The sequence below is a fragment of the Gadus macrocephalus genome, chromosome 11 (assembly GCF_031168955.1).
Source record: "Gadus macrocephalus chromosome 11, ASM3116895v1".
NCBI lineage: Eukaryota > Metazoa > Chordata > Actinopteri > Gadiformes > Gadidae > Gadus > Gadus macrocephalus.
The window spans coordinates 7,084,537-7,101,430 of NC_082392.1; the positions used below are offsets into that span (position 1 = coordinate 7,084,537).

Below are 16,894 nucleotides of genomic sequence, written 5' to 3' on the forward strand. Positions count from 1 at the left end.
ACACACACACACACACACACACACACACACACACACACACACACACACACACACACACACACACACACACACACACACACACACACATGCAGAGTCCCGAAAGCTGGTGGGAGAGGTCCTATTTTTGAGAGATTAGAAGAGCAGAAGAAGGATAGGAACAGAGGCAGATTAAATAATTTTACGGAGGCTGCCCATGTTTGGCTGTTCAACAAAACAAACCATCTCAAGAGAGACACGTTTTTCTCTCTTCCACTTGTTCCCAGTGAGTTCGGTCGGCCGTTACATTGGCTCCTATGGAAGGCCTCCACCTATGGAAGTCTACACACACACACACACACGTTCACGCACACACGCACTCACACACACACACACACACACACACACACACACACACACACACACACACACACACACACACACACACACACACACACACACACACACACACACACACACAGTTATATACCCTAAATTATGTTATACATACACATATAACCTGAATCACTGCATTACGGTGATAATCCACGATAATGCAGACGGCTTGTTTGCTGGTTCTAATAGCTCATGATGTCAGAGCTCTGAGTCACCTGCCTCAACAATCACTATTCACAAGAAAAGAATGAGACAGGGCGAGCATGTGTGAGGGTGAGAGAGAGAGATAGAGAGTGAGAGAAAGAGAAAGGGAGAGGAGGGAGAGAGAGAGAGAGAGAGATAGAAAGACAGTGATGATGAATTAGAGAGTGAGAGTATGTGAGAGAGTGATAGAGAGATAGAGCATGTTTGTATGAGAGCGATGGAGAGCAATGATTTATGGTGAAGGTAGGGCAAGGGTTAAGAGGGCTATATAAAGCTCCAAGACTGGATACAGGCCAAGACATGTTTAAGACCTTGGAACACTAAAGTGGTTGTAAGTACAAACCTGAGCACTTACAACATAACTACAAGGCACTGCAGATATTTGTATATTTTGAACACCGTATTATTAGGTTTTTGATCGAATACATGACAAAAAAATGAAAGTATACTGAATTTATGAATCATGCTTATTTTTTCGATGTCAACTTGGAATCTTACAATTGCAAAACAAGGGTCTAAGAGGTTTATAACTACTAGTATTAGGAAAGGTTTTTCCCAATTATTTATTGGTATTTATTTGTCATTCTCTGACCTTTGCCACTAGATTTTTTTAGCAGTTTACCTTTGAAACACTTAATATTGTTAAACTAAAGCTGTATTGTTAAATTCGTATTCATAGTATCGACCAAAACATGTCCAATTTGATGCTTCACTGTGAAACTATTCAATGGAGCGTTGCTTTGATTTGTGCTATAGCAGCCTCTAGTGGTAACCTTACGTCCTTACATTCCTTAACTCAAGAAAATCTAAATCGAAAATCTAAAATCTATAAATTCAAATCACTGCCTCCAGTGGCTTATGGCTACTGTATTAAAACTGTTACTTTAGACAACCTTAGATTAAGATTTCACAAAATAAACACATTCAAATTTAGAATTGAGTGTAACTAAATCCTCTTCCATCAAGCAAAGTAGTTCAAGAGAGAATTTTTTTTTGCAAAACACAGTTTAGCATACTTTGAAAATGTATGGTTATGTGGTCACATATTTGTGTTTATAGAGTACTATACAAGGGCTTCATTCACAATCAATGGCTGCAACTATCTGTTTTATAAATTAGTTACAACTACTGGTAGAGAATACAGACCACCTTTCTGTTAATATTTAATGTTGCTTATGGGGAAACTATGCATAGTGAGATGACTACCGTTATAGTGTATAGTCTCTACAGCCACAGTTGACACAGAATGTATTGCGGTCAGTCACCTTTGAAACTAAAACGGGGTTTGACTGACCTTCAGCTGCCTGCTGGTCGGACTCACACAGACACACGTTGAGTATTTAGTGTTTTATTACAACAATCCAAATACAAATGGCATTACACATAAGTTACAGATCAATACATACATACATACAATCCTTGATAAAGTGTAACATATTGCTTAATAGCTTTCCCTTGCTCTGTTCAGGTATTTTTTCCCAGAATGCAGCAGACAGGCAGCCAGAGTCCGGCCAGTAGAGAGCGCTAGTGTGGTCAGGGACTTAACCGACCTCCACTCTCAAGGCCCTGGAAGACTTCAAGATGACCCCCAACCTTGTGGTTGGTTACCTCATAATTATTAAAATCATGGCAGAGCCTTTAGCGACCTTCCAGCAAACAAGCCTTCAACGAACAAGCCAGTGTAAGAGAACAAGGCTCTCTCGCTCTATACAAATACAAATGATATATATGCAAAAAGTACACACCCTATGTGCTCTGCTAAAAATAGCATTTACAGAAGGCAAGCTTAAGTATGGGCAGGTATCAGAGAGAATAAGATATAAAGGAAGTGCTCATTAGAGAGGAAAACATAAGAAACACTGGTTTAGGTGCAATAGGTTTAAACACATGTACCCTTCACTGACATGCCCTGAAGCATCAAGCACGCTGTACAGAAACACAATGCTGACAAGCTTCATACTGTACTCCATATTTCTTATCAGAAATTAGCAAATAGATTGCAAGAAGGAAAGATTGTAATTGATACCGGCGAATGCACAAAAGAACCGGATACATTGGTTAGCCATCTTGCCCTGCTCGACCAACCTGTTCTACCCAAACGCACCATCCATGATGGCCAGTGACTGTGCTGGCTGCACTATGCAGGAACCAGGTCAGTGCACATGAAAACAAGTCCTATATAACCCAGCTGTATACATGTCCTTCTGTACCAAGTGGCATACAGCAGCCTGGGGATTCCCAGCTGCTGTCCCATTTCAAACACAAAACTAAATATATGGGGGGGGGAGGACCGTGTTCTCAAAGCCTCACCCCAGGCAGTGGGGAAAGAGGTTGGATTATAGACGGCTAAATCTTTGGCATAAGATTTTGTAACATTTTTCTATCAGACAACTCTTTGATATTTATTTTGGCGGGGATGGATATTCTTCATAACCAGTCCAAGAATTAAAGAAACCAAATTTTTGGTTTGCAGAAAAAAATATGTATATTTTGTGTGGAAGAGCACCTCATTTAGACTCTAAACTGCACTGGTGTCCCGTAGTTCGAGTTAAACAGTTAAAAAGTTATTCCGGACTGCATATCAACTCCTTAAACCAATCGACATATTCCTAAAACAGCTCTTAAAACCAGAAGGAGAGTCCGTCCGTGTGCGTTCTTACAGACACATACTGTACAGTTCATCGTGTGTGAGGTCCTTCTTCCTGCCTCAGGACTGGTTCTCCCGCCTCTGACTTCCTATCGCGTGCGGGTTGAACTGGGACACGATGATGGTGATGTCGTCGCGGTACATGCGCGCCAGCTCCTCGGGCAGCGACAGCATCTTGGACAGCCGCTCGTGGTCCACCGTGCCAAACTCGTTGTTGCCCACCGCGTGGCGCATCAGGTGGGTGGCCGCGTTCTGGTCCTCGAAGGCCGAGGAGGTGCGGGCCTTCCGCTCCTCAAGCAGCCCCTGCATCTGGCCCAGCGTCACCTTGTAGCCGCCCACCGTCAGCGGCTGCTGCTGCTGCGACCCGGTCAGGTACTCCCCCACCACACGCACCACCTCCTGCCGGTGCAGCGTCTCCCACAGGCCGTCCGAGCCGATCACCTGCGGGAGGGTGGACGGGGTCAGAGACATAGAGACGACGGCCATGACAGACATGTATAGGGGGGGGGGGGCGACAGTAGCTAAGGAGGCAGAGCGGATTGACTGGTAACCAGAAGGTTGCTAGTTCGAGTGTCGGGGTGTCCCTGAGCAAGACACCTAACCCTGACTGCTCCTAACGAGATGGCAGCTGCCCTGCACGGTCGACTCTGCCATCGGTGTGTGAATGTGTGACTGAATGGTTGGAAGCCGCTTTGGATAGAAGCGTCAGCAAAATCCCCTAAATGTAAATGTAACATACCAACCACGAAGAGGCTCCAATCCTCCCCATCGCTCTACCTCAGACATATCCATACTTTCCCCAGCCAGTACTTACTCACATCAACCAATCCAAGACCTAACCAATTGCATTTTAGACATTTGAATAACAAACCAAGGATTTGACCGATGTTCATTGATGCAATTAGACGTATTTATTTGTAATAATCCATTGTTAAAGTAACGTAGCTGAGGTTCTGATCATATATCAGAGTGGGATTCTTTGATGTGATAGAAACCCTGTAGATGAGGTCATTCTGTGTGTGTTGAACATCAATATTATTCTTGGGGCTCATCAGTAAAGAAACACGAGTCGAGGTGGTCGAGGGCCACCCGCATGCCAGCACGTTAGTTAACACTCACCAGGAAGCGGTCCTGCGGCCGCAGCCTGTGGTGCGTGATCTCGGGCTCGGCGGTCAGGTACGGGGGCGTGTGGTAGTTGGGGGGGATGAACTTGGTGTGCTCGTTCTCGTGGAGCTGGTCGGGGCCCGACTCCAGCACCCTCTTCTGCAGCTCGATGCTCCACTTGAACTTCACGTCCCCGAACGCACGGAACGGCATCAGCAGCCCGAGCAGGCGGTCCTGGGGGGGGAACAACCGCTGATGAGCGACCCCGGGGTACCCCCCGCCCGCATGGAGGTACACAGCATGCAGAGCGATGCAGCCAGCGCTCAACCTTAACATTTGTCCCAATTTCTTTCAACAGGGAATTTCCTTTAGGATGTCCTGGTTTACCTTGTGGCGCCATAACACCAACAATATGATTGGCTTATGCCTTGTGCTTGAACTCATTTCATTTCATGGCGCTTTGTTTGTTTTTATAAAATAATATTGACTGTCCCAACATGTCTGTGACCGCCCCGGGCATCGGGCCCTTAGTGTGGCCCCTGAGGCCCAGTCTGTGACCACATCAGGCCCTTAGTGTGGCCCCTGAGGCCCAGTCTGTGACCGCATCAGGCCCTTAGTGTGGCCCCTGAGGCCCAGTCTGTGACCACATCAGGCCCTTAGTGTGGCCCCTGAGGCCCAGTCTGTGACCACATCAGGCCCTTAGTGTGGCCCCTGAGGCCCAGTCTGTGACCACATCAGGCCCTTAGTGTGGCCCCTGAGGCCCAGTCTGTGACCACATCAGGCCCTTAGTGTGGCCCCTGAGGCCCAGTCTGTGACCACATCAGGCCCTTAGTGTGGCCCCTGAGGCCCAGTCTGTGACCACATCAGGCCCTTAATGTGGCCCCTGAGGCCCAGTCTGTGACCGCCCCGGGAATCGGGCCCCTTAGTGTGGACCCACCTGTCGTATGACGGTCTTCTTCTCTGACGGAGGGTGCTCCCCTCGTATCCGGGCCAGCTCGTCCTCATTCTGGGCATTGTGGTCGTTGGACAGCGTGTGAGCCGTGAAGGAGCCGTCCTCCTCCTGCACCCCCAGCACCGCTCGCCCGTCGCCCGAGTTGGCTATGAACCTGACACACAGAAACACATTCTGCTTACCAAGGAAGCTCTTTACTCTTAGCATGTTTTACCAAAGACAAAGATACAAATACATGTTTCCTCATTCGGCTTGTCGCATCATTACTCTACTATTAGTATCTTTGTTGTCAGAGTTGTCGTAACATTTAAACCATGTTCCCATGAAGCGGGACTGAACCGATGAAGAGGAGACGTACAGGTCTGATCCATCGATGTGCGCCACACAGGCCGTGGCGCCGGAAAAGGCCACCCTCAACACCCAGTAGTGCAAGTATGCATTGGGGTCTCCCACCTGCAAGGAAGCACATCGGTGAGCCACTACACCTGGACCCCCAGAGGAAGAAAACAGTTGCGAGGCTGGCCACGAGCAGCCGAGCCAGCACAGAGCACACCCACCTGGGCCTCCAGAGAGAGGTCGTTGTCCAGCCTCTTGAAGGCGTTCAGCAGCGCCTCCCCCGTCTCTGGAACCTCCCCGGGGCTGGGCACAGAGACACCGTTGGGTGAGCATTCTTTCATTCAGAAAAGTGACATCCTGCAAAAGGAGCAGCAACCTACTCTTCTACATTACAGCAGTTCCACCTCCATGCGTTACAGACGGTACTACAGACCATGCAGAAGTGCAGAATAGCAGCACGGAGATACATACTGTATGGATGTAAACATGTATGTTATTGTGCATATACTATGCTCTTTATATGCACAATAACATACATGTACTACATTCTGCACTTAACAATACTATATTGTACCTCAATAACATGCCTCAAAATGAACAACACTCTGGCACACTGAATATTCTGCATATATGCCCACTGTCTGTATGTCTGTATATGCTGTGTTTGTTTGTGCACCATTATGTTATATGTGTGGTAAAAATATTACTTGCACAATTGGAGTATGGGGAAACGCAATTTCGACCCTTTACTTGTTGCATGCTCTGATTGACAATCAAGTCAACTTTGGCACCTTTACCGAAATGCTGTGAGTGACGCGGCCTCCTCACCTGCTCAGGTCTATGAGCTCCTGCCAGTAGGTCCGGAGGCTGTTGAAGTAGAGGCTCTGGGCCTCCCGGCTGAAGTAGTCGTTGGGGTGCTTGTGCCACTGCAGGATGGGGCTGAGGGCCCGCCCCGCCTCCACCGCCTCGTCCAGCTCACACAGGGTCTCGTGGGACAGCAGGGACACGGCGATGTAGTAGAACAAGCGCTCGCTCAATGCCTGACCGGGGCGAGGGGAGAACGGGGGGGAAAGATAGGTAATCATCTCTTTACATCAAAATAAACAGAACATACAGCACATTGATGGTCAAAAATGCAAAATACATTTTTATGAGGAGGGTCCAAGTTTGGATCTGTGGACCAAACATTTGAATCTAGTGCATCTTCAGGCCATCTTTGAGCCAGGCGCCTTACGTCTCATTCATGCCATGCATTCATTTGGAATGAAAGCTAAACGAAAAAACAGTCCATAGCTCCACCTGGGCGCAGGCACAGCCGGCGTGGCCGTCGAAGACCGCCATGAGCATGCCCCGTGTCTGCAGGCAGGTGGCCACGCTGCGGCGGTCCTCTATGGGAGCGTTGGCCGGGAGCTGGTTGCTGTCAAAGCCCATCACCGACGACACGTTCTTCCCATCAAACTCCGGCACCTGAAAACCAAATCCCCTTTGGGTTTAAATCGAAACACGGAGGGCATTTGATTCTGTGGGTTAAAGATCAGCATCAGCTCACAAACCTTAAAGCTGTACTCATTGGCTTTCAGGATGGAGTTGACCTGTGGCGGGGTGAGGGTGTAGCTGTGGAGGTTGGGGGTGGCTCGGTAGCTCCGAGACACGGGGCGGAGCCTCCAGCTGAGGGAAGGGTGTCTGGGAGGAGCTTGGTGTGGAACGGGTCCCGAGTGGGACTGGTGTTGGCATGGCAACAGGCTTGAGGCCAAGATCTTGGTGCGGGGCAATCCTCGGAAGAGCTGCCAGGCCCCCGGCATGACTCGCTCTACACCTCAGGTGATCACACACACAGAACCCCACCGATGGTTGGGCACCTATGAGAGGACATCCGTCATCACACACAGACACAACGCTCTGAGCTGGGAGTCCATGAGGCAATCCATGCATTCTCAATACATTCAGTGAACTACAAGCTCTTTTTAAAAAACGATACTGAATATTGTTTGTGTGCATAAGGTAAGACAGAACAGGTGTGCAATAGAGCCATGAGAGATATGCAGTTATAGCATTCATCATGCATGTTGGGGAAGCAAGTATTAGGAATAGCAATTAAAGCAAACTAACTTTTTTGGTTGATAAAAAGGAGGTTCACATATGGAAGTTATGCTGTAGTCCAGTCTAGCTATGACTAGCTATATGGTTAGATCAATACCAGATAACCCCTTGACACTAAAGACAAACACAACATTGGGTTCAAAGTTTACTCCAGCTCCAAGAACAGTTAGATATACATCTTTAAAAAGAAAGTCCTGCACATGTTTAAAATAATGTTGTAATGTTACTCAATGAAATGTTTGAATATCTCACGTTAACGTTAAACCAGAGAAGGTAGAACACTATTACCTCTGTGTGTACGGCTAGAGGTCAGTCTTAGACTAGAGACCAGTAACAGACCCTGATGTGTAAACTCAGACTACAATCCTGTCCCAAGCAGAGGTCAGCGTAAAACACTCCTGCTAATAATAGCTGGGGTGTGGATTCTAGCCCTGACATTTGGAGCTTGTGAAATGTTCTGACTAAAGACCATGTCCCACTGAACTAGATTCTGACTGGTTGCCTCGATCCCTCCCTTTTACATAATTAATCTCTCCGTTTGCACTTGTATAGGGTGTGATGATATGGGTTAGACTTAGAGCAGGAGTGTGTGTGCGCCGTGGTGTGCACACACCTGCTCTTCAGTCTCTACAATGGTTCTCCACTGTTCTGGGCTTGGGACACACAATTTATCATGTTCATTAAGTCACGACCCACTTTTCTACAATTCAAACCAAGTCAATTTATTTATCAGAAAACGGGCTATTAAACGTGTGTCATTATTTACACATTAACAAACAATTACTTTCATCCCTGCATTCAAAGCACATTAATCTCATTTACACTCCGTGACCCTTTCAAACAAGTCCGTGACCCACATTTGGGGCGTGACCCAACTGTTGAGACACTGGTCTAACACACACACACACACACACACACACACACACACACTTTTCTGTAACAGACAATGTATAGGCAGTAACTTCAGCCTACTAGAGCTTTAACTTCAGTGTTAAAGGTTATGTCGCAGAGAAACCTGCAGGGCCGGCCCAGACCTGAAGTGAACAGGTTTGTTGATCAACCTAACGACCGAGGTAGCTAACCGACATAGAGATAAACCAGAGGACAGTACCACGGGGAACTAAGACAGGCGGGCTACGAGGTTCTGTGTATATTGCATCGTTCCAGGACATGCAGACAACCCTGACTTTGGCTGTGCAGCTCAGACAGACACACAGATACGCGCCATAGAAATGCTAGCTAGCTATAACAAAGTCATAGCATAAGCTCAAGTAATGACCTCGCGATGCTCCATGAGAAGTACAAGAATCCTTATATGTGCCCATTAAGGGACGTCAATGAGAAAGTGAAACGGACACTTACCTTACCACAGTGATTCAAAGTCAATGTTGAAGTACATAGCTGGATAACTATCAACACCTTAAACGCCGCACATCATTCACAACCAGAGCATCGCCCAGTGAGCACTGATTGGCTGAGGGTTGAAAGGAGTGATGACGTTTTAGGAGTACAGCTCATACGTCATTTGATCCCCCCCAAAAAATGGTAGAAATAAGGTCCAAACCTTCTTGAATAGGTCCATGGTACAAACGCTATTATTATTTTTTTTACCAAAACATTTTTATAAACATTATATTTGAAAAGTTTTATTTGAGTTTATTTGAAAATTACATATAAAAAAAGTAAAAACACTGTATGCAACACAAATATATATACAAAAAGCGTATAAAACTCTACAGCTGCACAGAGTGTAAACATTTACGAGACACGCATCATTGAGCACTGCGGCAATACTGACAGCTGAGCAGGTCCGCCAAGAAGGACCCCTCCTAGATCAGGAACCTTTCATCCACTAAGGTCTTGTTGGCCAGGTTCCGCCTTCCAAGTACCCCTCTGATCCAACGAAAAATCTGTCGTGATAAGACACAACATGAGAAATAATTAATCAAGTCAACACATCTTTTCTTTTTTGGTTGTTGGCTGTAATCAATTTTGTAGCAACAACTGGGCATTCATTCACATGTACGTGCACACATGTACCGACCATTTGCTGCACGTATGTAAGAACAGCTGCGAGCACGAAGCTCTGAGAGCCGAGGTCCACCACGCAGAAGAACAGCGTGTCAAAGATCAGCAGGGTGGCCTCGTTCCCGTAGAACAGCACGTCGCTGAAGGAGTGCGACTCGTCTGTGGAGGCACAGAGCCAGGTTAAGGAGTCGAGGAACACCCGAGGGGAGCATACATACGACACGAAGGAAGACACGCACAGTACATCCTTACCGTTGTAGAATATGCTTTTTTCATTGGGTTCAAGGAGCTCCATTCCTATGACCCGCTCCAAAAACAGTTTGTCCTTTACTATGTAGTCCATGTCGCGGTGAGCCTGTGGACAGCACGCCGTCAACAATAGCAACTAAGTAAACAGCAAGTAACAGTTAAGTGCAGACGCTTTGTGTGTGTTTGCGTGGTTGCGTGTGCACCTACATGGTCTATGACGGAGCCCAGGAAGCGGTTCATGGTGTTGTAGGCCCGAGTGCTCTGCTCAAACGGATTGGCTGAGGAGGCGTCCACCAACCGGGACGGCCCGTTCCTCTAGAGACCGCAACACAATGAGACGCCTGATCACTCTGCCCATCCTTTTTGAAATTAAATCATGGAAAAATACTTTTTATCACAAACACAGGAGTGGGGACTCTCTCTCTGTCTGTCTGTCTGTCTGTCTGTCCCGTACACACACCCTGCCGAGGGGCTCCCGGATGCGGTCGTACTGCTGACGCAGACGGGTGCTGATGGAGACCTGGAAGGTCTGCGTGTCCGTGTTAGGAAGAAGACCACGCTGGCCGCACAAGGACTCCTTCACCGGGCCATAGAGCGGGTGGGAGAGGGAGAGAGAGGGAGGGAGAGGGAGGGAGGGAGGATGAGATACAGAGACAGATAGACATAATGTGGAACAGCAAGGAAGTACTGGATGTGTTGAAGGAGACAGAGAGATCTAGAGAGAGATATAAGAATGTCTCTGGTACATACGGCTTCTCTCTTCAGGTTGGTGTTCATCTCCTCCATGTTGGTGTCTGCGTGGCCGTGCACTGAGCGCCCGTGGATGTAGTAGCCAAAACACTGGTGTGACAACACAAGCATGGAGACCTACAGCAACACATATGTCATAAACGCCAAGTTTATTACTAGTTCCAAAGCTAGTTACACCAACTCAAAACCTCCATGATGCTGCTGTACAAAGGGACCTACATTGCTGATGGAGCAGAGGTCCACAAACTGCCGGATTTTGTCCTCCACAAAGCGCTCGTGGAACACGGTGAAGAACACCACCTGGGTGGACGGGATCAACATGACCTCACGGTAACTCGGCATAGAGAGAAGAACGGAGGAGGTGGTAATGTTACCTGTAGAAGTCCAATGCACAGCCAGAGAGTGGAGGCCAGAGCATAGCGCAGCGTTAGGCTGTAGGGAGGCTTGTACGCCTGAGGGGGGCGATCTAACGTGGACCAGGGGTCCCTCAGGGCCAGGTTGGAGAAACCCAGCACCTAGAAGGGGAAACCGTGAACGAGTGGACTGAGTCAAGGTAGACGGATGATAACAGAATGGATGGAATTCTTTAAGGGGTGACATCATGTTTATTTTACTTTTTTATATGACGTATGTATATATGTTTTACGTCTGTTCAACCAATCGCAACAGAGTGGATGTGCTGACCAATCACAACAGACTGGGCTATTCGGGAAGGGGATGTTAAAGCAACTTGATACACATCAGAACGTTTTTGAAAGACGCTGAAATTGGTTCTGCCGAAATGAACAGTGTGATAATAAAGGGGTATTTTGAACATACAGGCAAGTAACCTTATTCTAGTAGTACCCCCAAATACAATTATTAACCCTAAAAAAAAAATCATGATATGGGATCTTTCAGTGGAGAAGAAGACCGTGAGTGCAGCGCTACACTTACCTCCAGGAAGAAGAGCACTGCGATGACCTGGAAGGTGGGGCTGATCTTACGAATGGTCTGGATCTCGTTCCACTCGTTGGCCACGAAGTAGGTCCTCCAGATACTGACCGGGGACGGGTCGCGCTTCGCTTCTCCAGAGGCTGAGGACAAAACAACGAATCAACATATGGATAGCAAAATAGATTGGGTTCCGAATCGATTAGAAAAAGGGGCCTTGTTGCGTTCGTACCATTGACTGTACGGCCCGCTTTACTTCGTGGTCTCTCCCAATCGATGAGGAAGATGTCGACGGATAGCTGCAAGATCAGCTTGTGCAGGAACTGGATGGCCTGAACAGACACGTGCAACACAACACGTTGACAATTATTAATTCAGCCTGGCTTTCAAGCATCACTAAGAGGAAACATTAGTGTGTTGATATTGGATCATCTGGGGTCTTATAAAGAGGTAACGTCACCTTTAGAGCGAAGGCACAGCCGATGTATGTCACCATGCGCTCCTCCTGCGCTGGCAGAGGCAACAGCACGGAGACAAACTGCTGGGCCTGATTACAACACACACACATGTCAGATTATGGCCGGTTCTCAAATGTATCATATTGCTTTGGGAGAGTGAGGATAGGGGATATGAAGAGGTGGTCTATCAGGGTCAAAGAGCCAAAGAGACTTGCCTCCAGCGTCTGAAGAGTACGGTAATACAAATGGAAGAAAACCACAGAGAAAGAACACTGTCTTTATGAAATTCATTCAGTCCAGAAAAAATAAAAAAACAGCAGCTAAAGACAAACATAGAACCACAGATGGCAGGAGTACCACATTATTCCAGTATAATTCAATATAGAGGTGCCCTAACAAAAACACAAATTTGTGTTTGAATGTTCTGGTGTTGTTAAATGTTGATTAAAAGGGCTAAAAAACATATCTACGCATCCAACATACTGACTTTGGAAAAGATGAGCCAGTAAAGTCCTGTTCCCACAGTGATGCAGAAGAAGACATTGGCCAGGTCTCCGGCATAGAACAACAGGAACTTCAGCAAGGTCTGAGGAATACACACAGAGAGGACAAGAGAACAAGGCCATGAGAACGAGGGAGGACTTTTTAAAATCCCAGAGAACATCATCACTTTTAATGGAAGCATCTGCAGCAGCTGCAGCTACCTCCATGTCGACCAGGGGAGAGGAGATCCTCCTCTTCCAGCTGACGGTCTTCAACAGAGAGTACAGGACAGCCATGCCCCCCATCACACCTAGAGCAATCTATAGTTACATGTACACACACACACACACATTGTGAATACATACGCTGCCTTCATTAATGGTGAAATTTATGTATTTTTGCCTGATCACTCACATCTGTCCTCTTGCGGGCCTCATTCTGATCCATCTCATACTCCACAGCAAACGACACCTGGCGTTACAAAACATGGAGTTATTATTAGCTGTTAAAGTGAAGGCCTTTATAAAATGTATGTTTATGATGGTTATTCTCCAGCCACCCTGTTTTTGCTTTATGTTAACATTAAGGAAGAAACCCTTACACATTTACGGGATTTTGCTAACGCTTTTCTCCAAAGCGATTTACAACCAAGTCATTCACACATTCACACACTGACGCGAGGTCAACCACGCAGGGCGACAGCCAGCGCATCAGGAACAGTCAGGGTGTCTCGCTAAGGGAAATCTAGACACTCGATCAAACTAGATCGAACTAGCAACCTTCCGGTTACCAGTCAACAAGCTTTACCTCTTGAGCTACTGCCACCCCCCTTCCACGATATAAAAATGCACTGCTCTCAAATGTGTGGCGCCGTCAACGTGTTGTGATGGTGAGAGAGTGAGAGGCAGAAAGAGGCAGAGCGAGGGTTGACTCACACGAACAGTTTGCGTGGCCAGATCTGTGAGGAAAACATCTTTGTAAGACACGGACAGCAGCGGTGGAAATGCCTGGCCTTTCTGGGTTCCAGGAACCAGCTGAAATCTGGTAAACAATTCAATGGAAGAATGAGACATTAATGAAGTGTTAAAGTAAAAAAAATAATGAGGCCCTGCATCATCACACAGAACATTGACTCAGCCCACTTCAGGGCTGTTTGTAAAGATATCTTCCACGCTACCGTAGCTTGATGTCGGCGGCCACACGGATGGCTTTGGGCTTGGAACTCATACTCTTCTCTCTACCACTCAGTGTGTCGACCACAAACACACGGCGGGACAAGTACCAGTTTTTCACGTTTTCTACACAAACACAAGCGCAGCGTTAATTAAATCCATGCATCAGGGTGCGCACAACAAAAAGAGAAAATATCCCAAAAATGCTGACCCATGCAAACACACACATGAGTTACCTTGGTTGACGTAGCGGCCGTTATACTGCTGGTTGAGGACCAGAGATGGGACGGCAAGCAATTTGCGCGCCTCTCCTTGACTCAGGTCAACAAACACGTCGTAAAATAGTGGTTCAGGGTACGTACGCAACAACTCTGATACCGACATGTCACACTGTAAAAGAACAAAATAATATGTCGAGCCACGTCAAAGATGATTTTCTGTTACGACAGACGATAAAGTTTTCTGAAACACACATGAGTTGATATTATCATATAGTCTTACTTTTCTCACTTTTTCCATCAATTCAACAAATATAAAAATAAAGAGACACTCACACTCTCCTGGTAAGCCGTTCCAAAAGTGTAGGCTGCCCTCTGTCTTAAAGCCGTATCAGGACAAAGCTGTACAGAAGAGTGTATACAATAGAACTCAAATATCCAGGACATAAGCCCAAAAGACAAATCAGGCCAAAAAGAGAGGCAGTACAGCAAGCTGGACAATAGCGTTCAGCCTCAAACCAGTAACAAGACCATAACAACTGTTCGGAGAAGAAGCAGCTCATGTTCTTACTTGCAGAGACCCTCCACTAACGTTCTCCCATCTCAGGAACTCCCCTCTTACATCATACACCGCCGAAATCAGCTTAATATCCGTATTCTGCAGAACAACAAACAATGGGATAAATATCAGACGAAGAACAAGACCTTTAAAAATAATCTGAAAAAAAATGTTTGGCTGAGTGAAATAATAAGGGCTGTTTGTACTATGCGACTCACGCATAGAGTGCTAAAGTTGCCTACTGACTGACCTTCTTGCTTCCTTTGAAACTGAACTCAATGGGCAATGGATCCGTTTGAAGCACTCGGCCAGCGAGACCCGGCTGATCCCCATAGTAAAGCCACGGCAGATTAGTTCTCCTGAGACACAGAGAACACAGGTCAGCGGGACATTGTTATCCAATTGGATCTCAATCACTTTGGGTGAAAGGTTTGCTAAATGATCCGGATATAGTAAATACATAATTATAAGTATTGACTAATACTAGAATACTAAAAGGTCCTTATTTCTTGTTACCAGTAAGAGATGTCCTGTGTGGTGCCCAGAGCGGCCATGGATCTGAAGATGAGGTTGAAGAGGCCGCAGGCATCGTTGGTCACGCTGCTGAAGGAGTGCATGTTCATCACACACATGTTCCCTAGAGCCTGGCACGCCGTGAGGTTGGTGAAGACCTGGATACAGCCCACACACACACACAATGCTTTGAGTTATACAGGAACACATCAACAGAGACACACACAGACAGGGGAAGTACACACAGAGAATGACGACACTCACCAGACATGCGGAGGATGAGGAGTAGAGGTTTTTAAGGAACCACACAGACTGGACAGGGAGAGCCTGCCATTTGGAGGGGAGCGATACGTCAATCATACATGAGCTGGAACTAAAGAGAACTTCTATACACCATTAGGTTTTCACTGTTTATGTTTAGGTTTAGGCTTTATGTTTCTAGCAAAATCACCCAAGAGATTTACTCACCAACTCAGCAAAGTTAACATTGGAGTTTACATTGGAGGGGAGATTGTTTGGTGGCAAACATAATCCTCCTGCCTGAGGTAATGAATATCAACAGTCAATTGAGTGGGTGTCCCCTTTTAGATATAGGTTCAGCAAGAGGTGGACACTAAACTCTGTGTTGTGCTATGATGTGTAGAGTAGTCAATACTTAAGGCCGAACTTACCAGCACATTAGGAGGGGTACACACACATGAGTTGGACGTATTTACAAATGAAGCCTGACATCTCTCACAGCTGGAAGACAAGATCAACGATTATTTTAATTCTGAAAGTCTGAAACTAAGGGAGCATGTAAAATGTCGCTTTTTTACTTTTTTGTAGTTACTCTGTGAGATATCAGATTTTTGTTTACTTAAAGTGTACAAGGAAGAGGAAACAGGGGCAAATACTTTATAACCAAACAAATTTAGCTCTGGTACCTGTCTCCATTGTTGTTTGGTAGAGAAAACGCAGGACCATCCCCGTTACAAGCCTCACACCTGGCCTCGTCCAACGGGTTTCCCTGGAGGTCTCTCTCCACTTGAGTGAGTAGTGGTTAGAATAAAAATATATATATAATATAATTGTCATAATCATATGATGCTGTAGTTATCACAACATGTGCTGCCACTTACCTCGAACAGTCCCTTGAGGGCACAGACACGTCCCCTCTTCACTCAATCCGCCGGGACACCGAATACACCCGAACCCATCCTCCGTCACCGCCTGATCAGAAAACAGGGCGAGGCACGGCGTCATTCTTGGCTCAAATAGATATGAATACCTAAACAAAATGGAAAAATATGAAACACTTTACATACCGGCTTTTCGGGAGGACAACGTTGACATGTAAGCGATGCTCCGTTGGATTTGTGAACACGGTGCCCAGGTAGGCAGACGCATGCGAGTCCTGCAAAGAGATTGGAACAGGTACACTAACTACTCATGTGCAGAACACGCTGTAGATTAAGGAAAAATACCGCGCGGACGTGTTTGCATACGTGTATTTTATATAAATCAGCATTAACCGAAGATTTGCACCAGAGACTGACCAACCTGTTGCACTGGCACGTTGATCTTCACCGCATTGAACACAAGAGAGACTAGAAACATCGTAGAAATGTCCCACGACGCAGTCTGAAACCGTCTGAAAGGAGATGATAAACTGCTGGCAGGAAAGAGAATTACATTTAATTAAGATAAATATCATTACAGTCAGCCTGCGGATATCAGTATTCAGCGTCTCCGTCGCCATGGTAAATAAACAGAAATCCGCTTCCTGTCATTTACCCAGAAACCTTTTCGGTATGACGCTACCGATGGTTGCCAC

The 16,894-nt window shown here is 46.5% G+C and overlaps 2 protein-coding genes across 4 annotated transcripts; both read right to left on the reverse strand.

Annotated features, from left to right (window-relative positions):
- Positions 1 to 1,908: 1,908 nt before the first annotated feature.
- On the reverse strand, positions 1,909 to 9,211 carry pdp1 (pyruvate dehydrogenase phosphatase catalytic subunit 1). Of its 2 annotated transcripts, none has more exons than XM_060066032.1 (9): positions 9,078 to 9,211; positions 7,169 to 7,474; positions 6,915 to 7,082; positions 6,444 to 6,655; positions 5,837 to 5,918; positions 5,638 to 5,732; positions 5,265 to 5,433; positions 4,343 to 4,561; positions 1,909 to 3,664 (listed from the first exon to the last, which is right to left on the reverse strand). In XM_060066032.1, the coding sequence occupies exons 2-9, from the start codon at positions 7,415 to 7,417 to the stop codon at positions 3,284 to 3,286; spliced, it is 1,575 nt and encodes a 524-aa protein (XP_059922015.1). In that variant the 5' UTR covers positions 7,418 to 7,474; positions 9,078 to 9,211; the 3' UTR covers positions 1,909 to 3,283. The 2 variants fall into 2 exon arrangements, with proteins under 2 accessions (XP_059922015.1, XP_059922016.1); XM_060066033.1 differs by having other exon boundaries at positions 9,083 to 9,196.
- A 134-nt stretch (positions 9,212 to 9,345) lies between these two features.
- On the reverse strand, positions 9,346 to 16,849 carry tmem67 (transmembrane protein 67). 2 transcript variants are annotated; one of them, XM_060066021.1, is made up of 28 exons: positions 16,621 to 16,849; positions 16,386 to 16,474; positions 16,200 to 16,290; positions 16,005 to 16,104; positions 15,750 to 15,819; positions 15,547 to 15,618; positions 15,343 to 15,405; positions 15,082 to 15,236; positions 14,816 to 14,924; positions 14,578 to 14,664; positions 14,343 to 14,408; positions 14,025 to 14,178; positions 13,794 to 13,914; positions 13,552 to 13,657; positions 13,031 to 13,087; positions 12,838 to 12,936; positions 12,621 to 12,719; positions 12,136 to 12,222; positions 11,908 to 12,007; positions 11,679 to 11,818; positions 11,117 to 11,257; positions 10,962 to 11,042; positions 10,743 to 10,859; positions 10,453 to 10,569; positions 10,200 to 10,307; positions 9,996 to 10,098; positions 9,760 to 9,902; positions 9,346 to 9,625 (listed from the first exon to the last, which is right to left on the reverse strand). In XM_060066021.1, exons 1-28 carry the CDS (start codon positions 16,817 to 16,819, stop codon positions 9,545 to 9,547), a joined length of 2,955 nt encoding a protein of 984 aa, XP_059922004.1. In that variant the 5' UTR covers positions 16,820 to 16,849; the 3' UTR covers positions 9,346 to 9,544. The 2 variants fall into 2 exon arrangements, with proteins under 2 accessions (XP_059922004.1, XP_059922005.1); XM_060066022.1 differs by lacking the exon at positions 16,386 to 16,474 and having other exon boundaries at positions 16,200 to 16,348; positions 16,621 to 16,738.
- Positions 16,850 to 16,894: the final 45 nt, after the last annotated feature.

Excerpts from the sequence above, each read along its gene's own strand:
- pdp1 (XM_060066032.1), bottom strand. The coding sequence starts at position 7,417 with ATGCCGGGGGCCTGGCAGCTCTTCCGAGGATTGCCCCGCACCAAGATC. Across the intron at positions 7,083-7,168 it reads CCAATGAGTACAGCTTTAAG|GTGCCGGAGTTTGATGGGAA; the intron begins GTTTGTGAGCTG and ends TTTGGTTTTCAG. Across the intron at positions 5,919-6,443 it reads GAGCTCATAGACCTGAGCAG|CCCCGGGGAGGTTCCAGAGA; the intron begins GTGAGGAGGCCG and ends CTCTGTGCCCAG.
- tmem67 (XM_060066021.1), bottom strand. The coding sequence starts at position 16,819 with ATGGCGACGGAGACGCTGAATACTGATATCCGCAGGCTGACTGTAATG. Across the intron at positions 16,475-16,620 it reads TCAACGTGCCAGTGCAACAG|GACTCGCATGCGTCTGCCTA; the intron begins GTTGGTCAGTCT and ends ATCTCTTTGCAG. Across the intron at positions 11,043-11,116 it reads TGTGCATTGGACTTCTACAG|GTGGTGTTCTTCACCGTGTT; the intron begins GTAACATTACCA and ends CCGTCCACCCAG.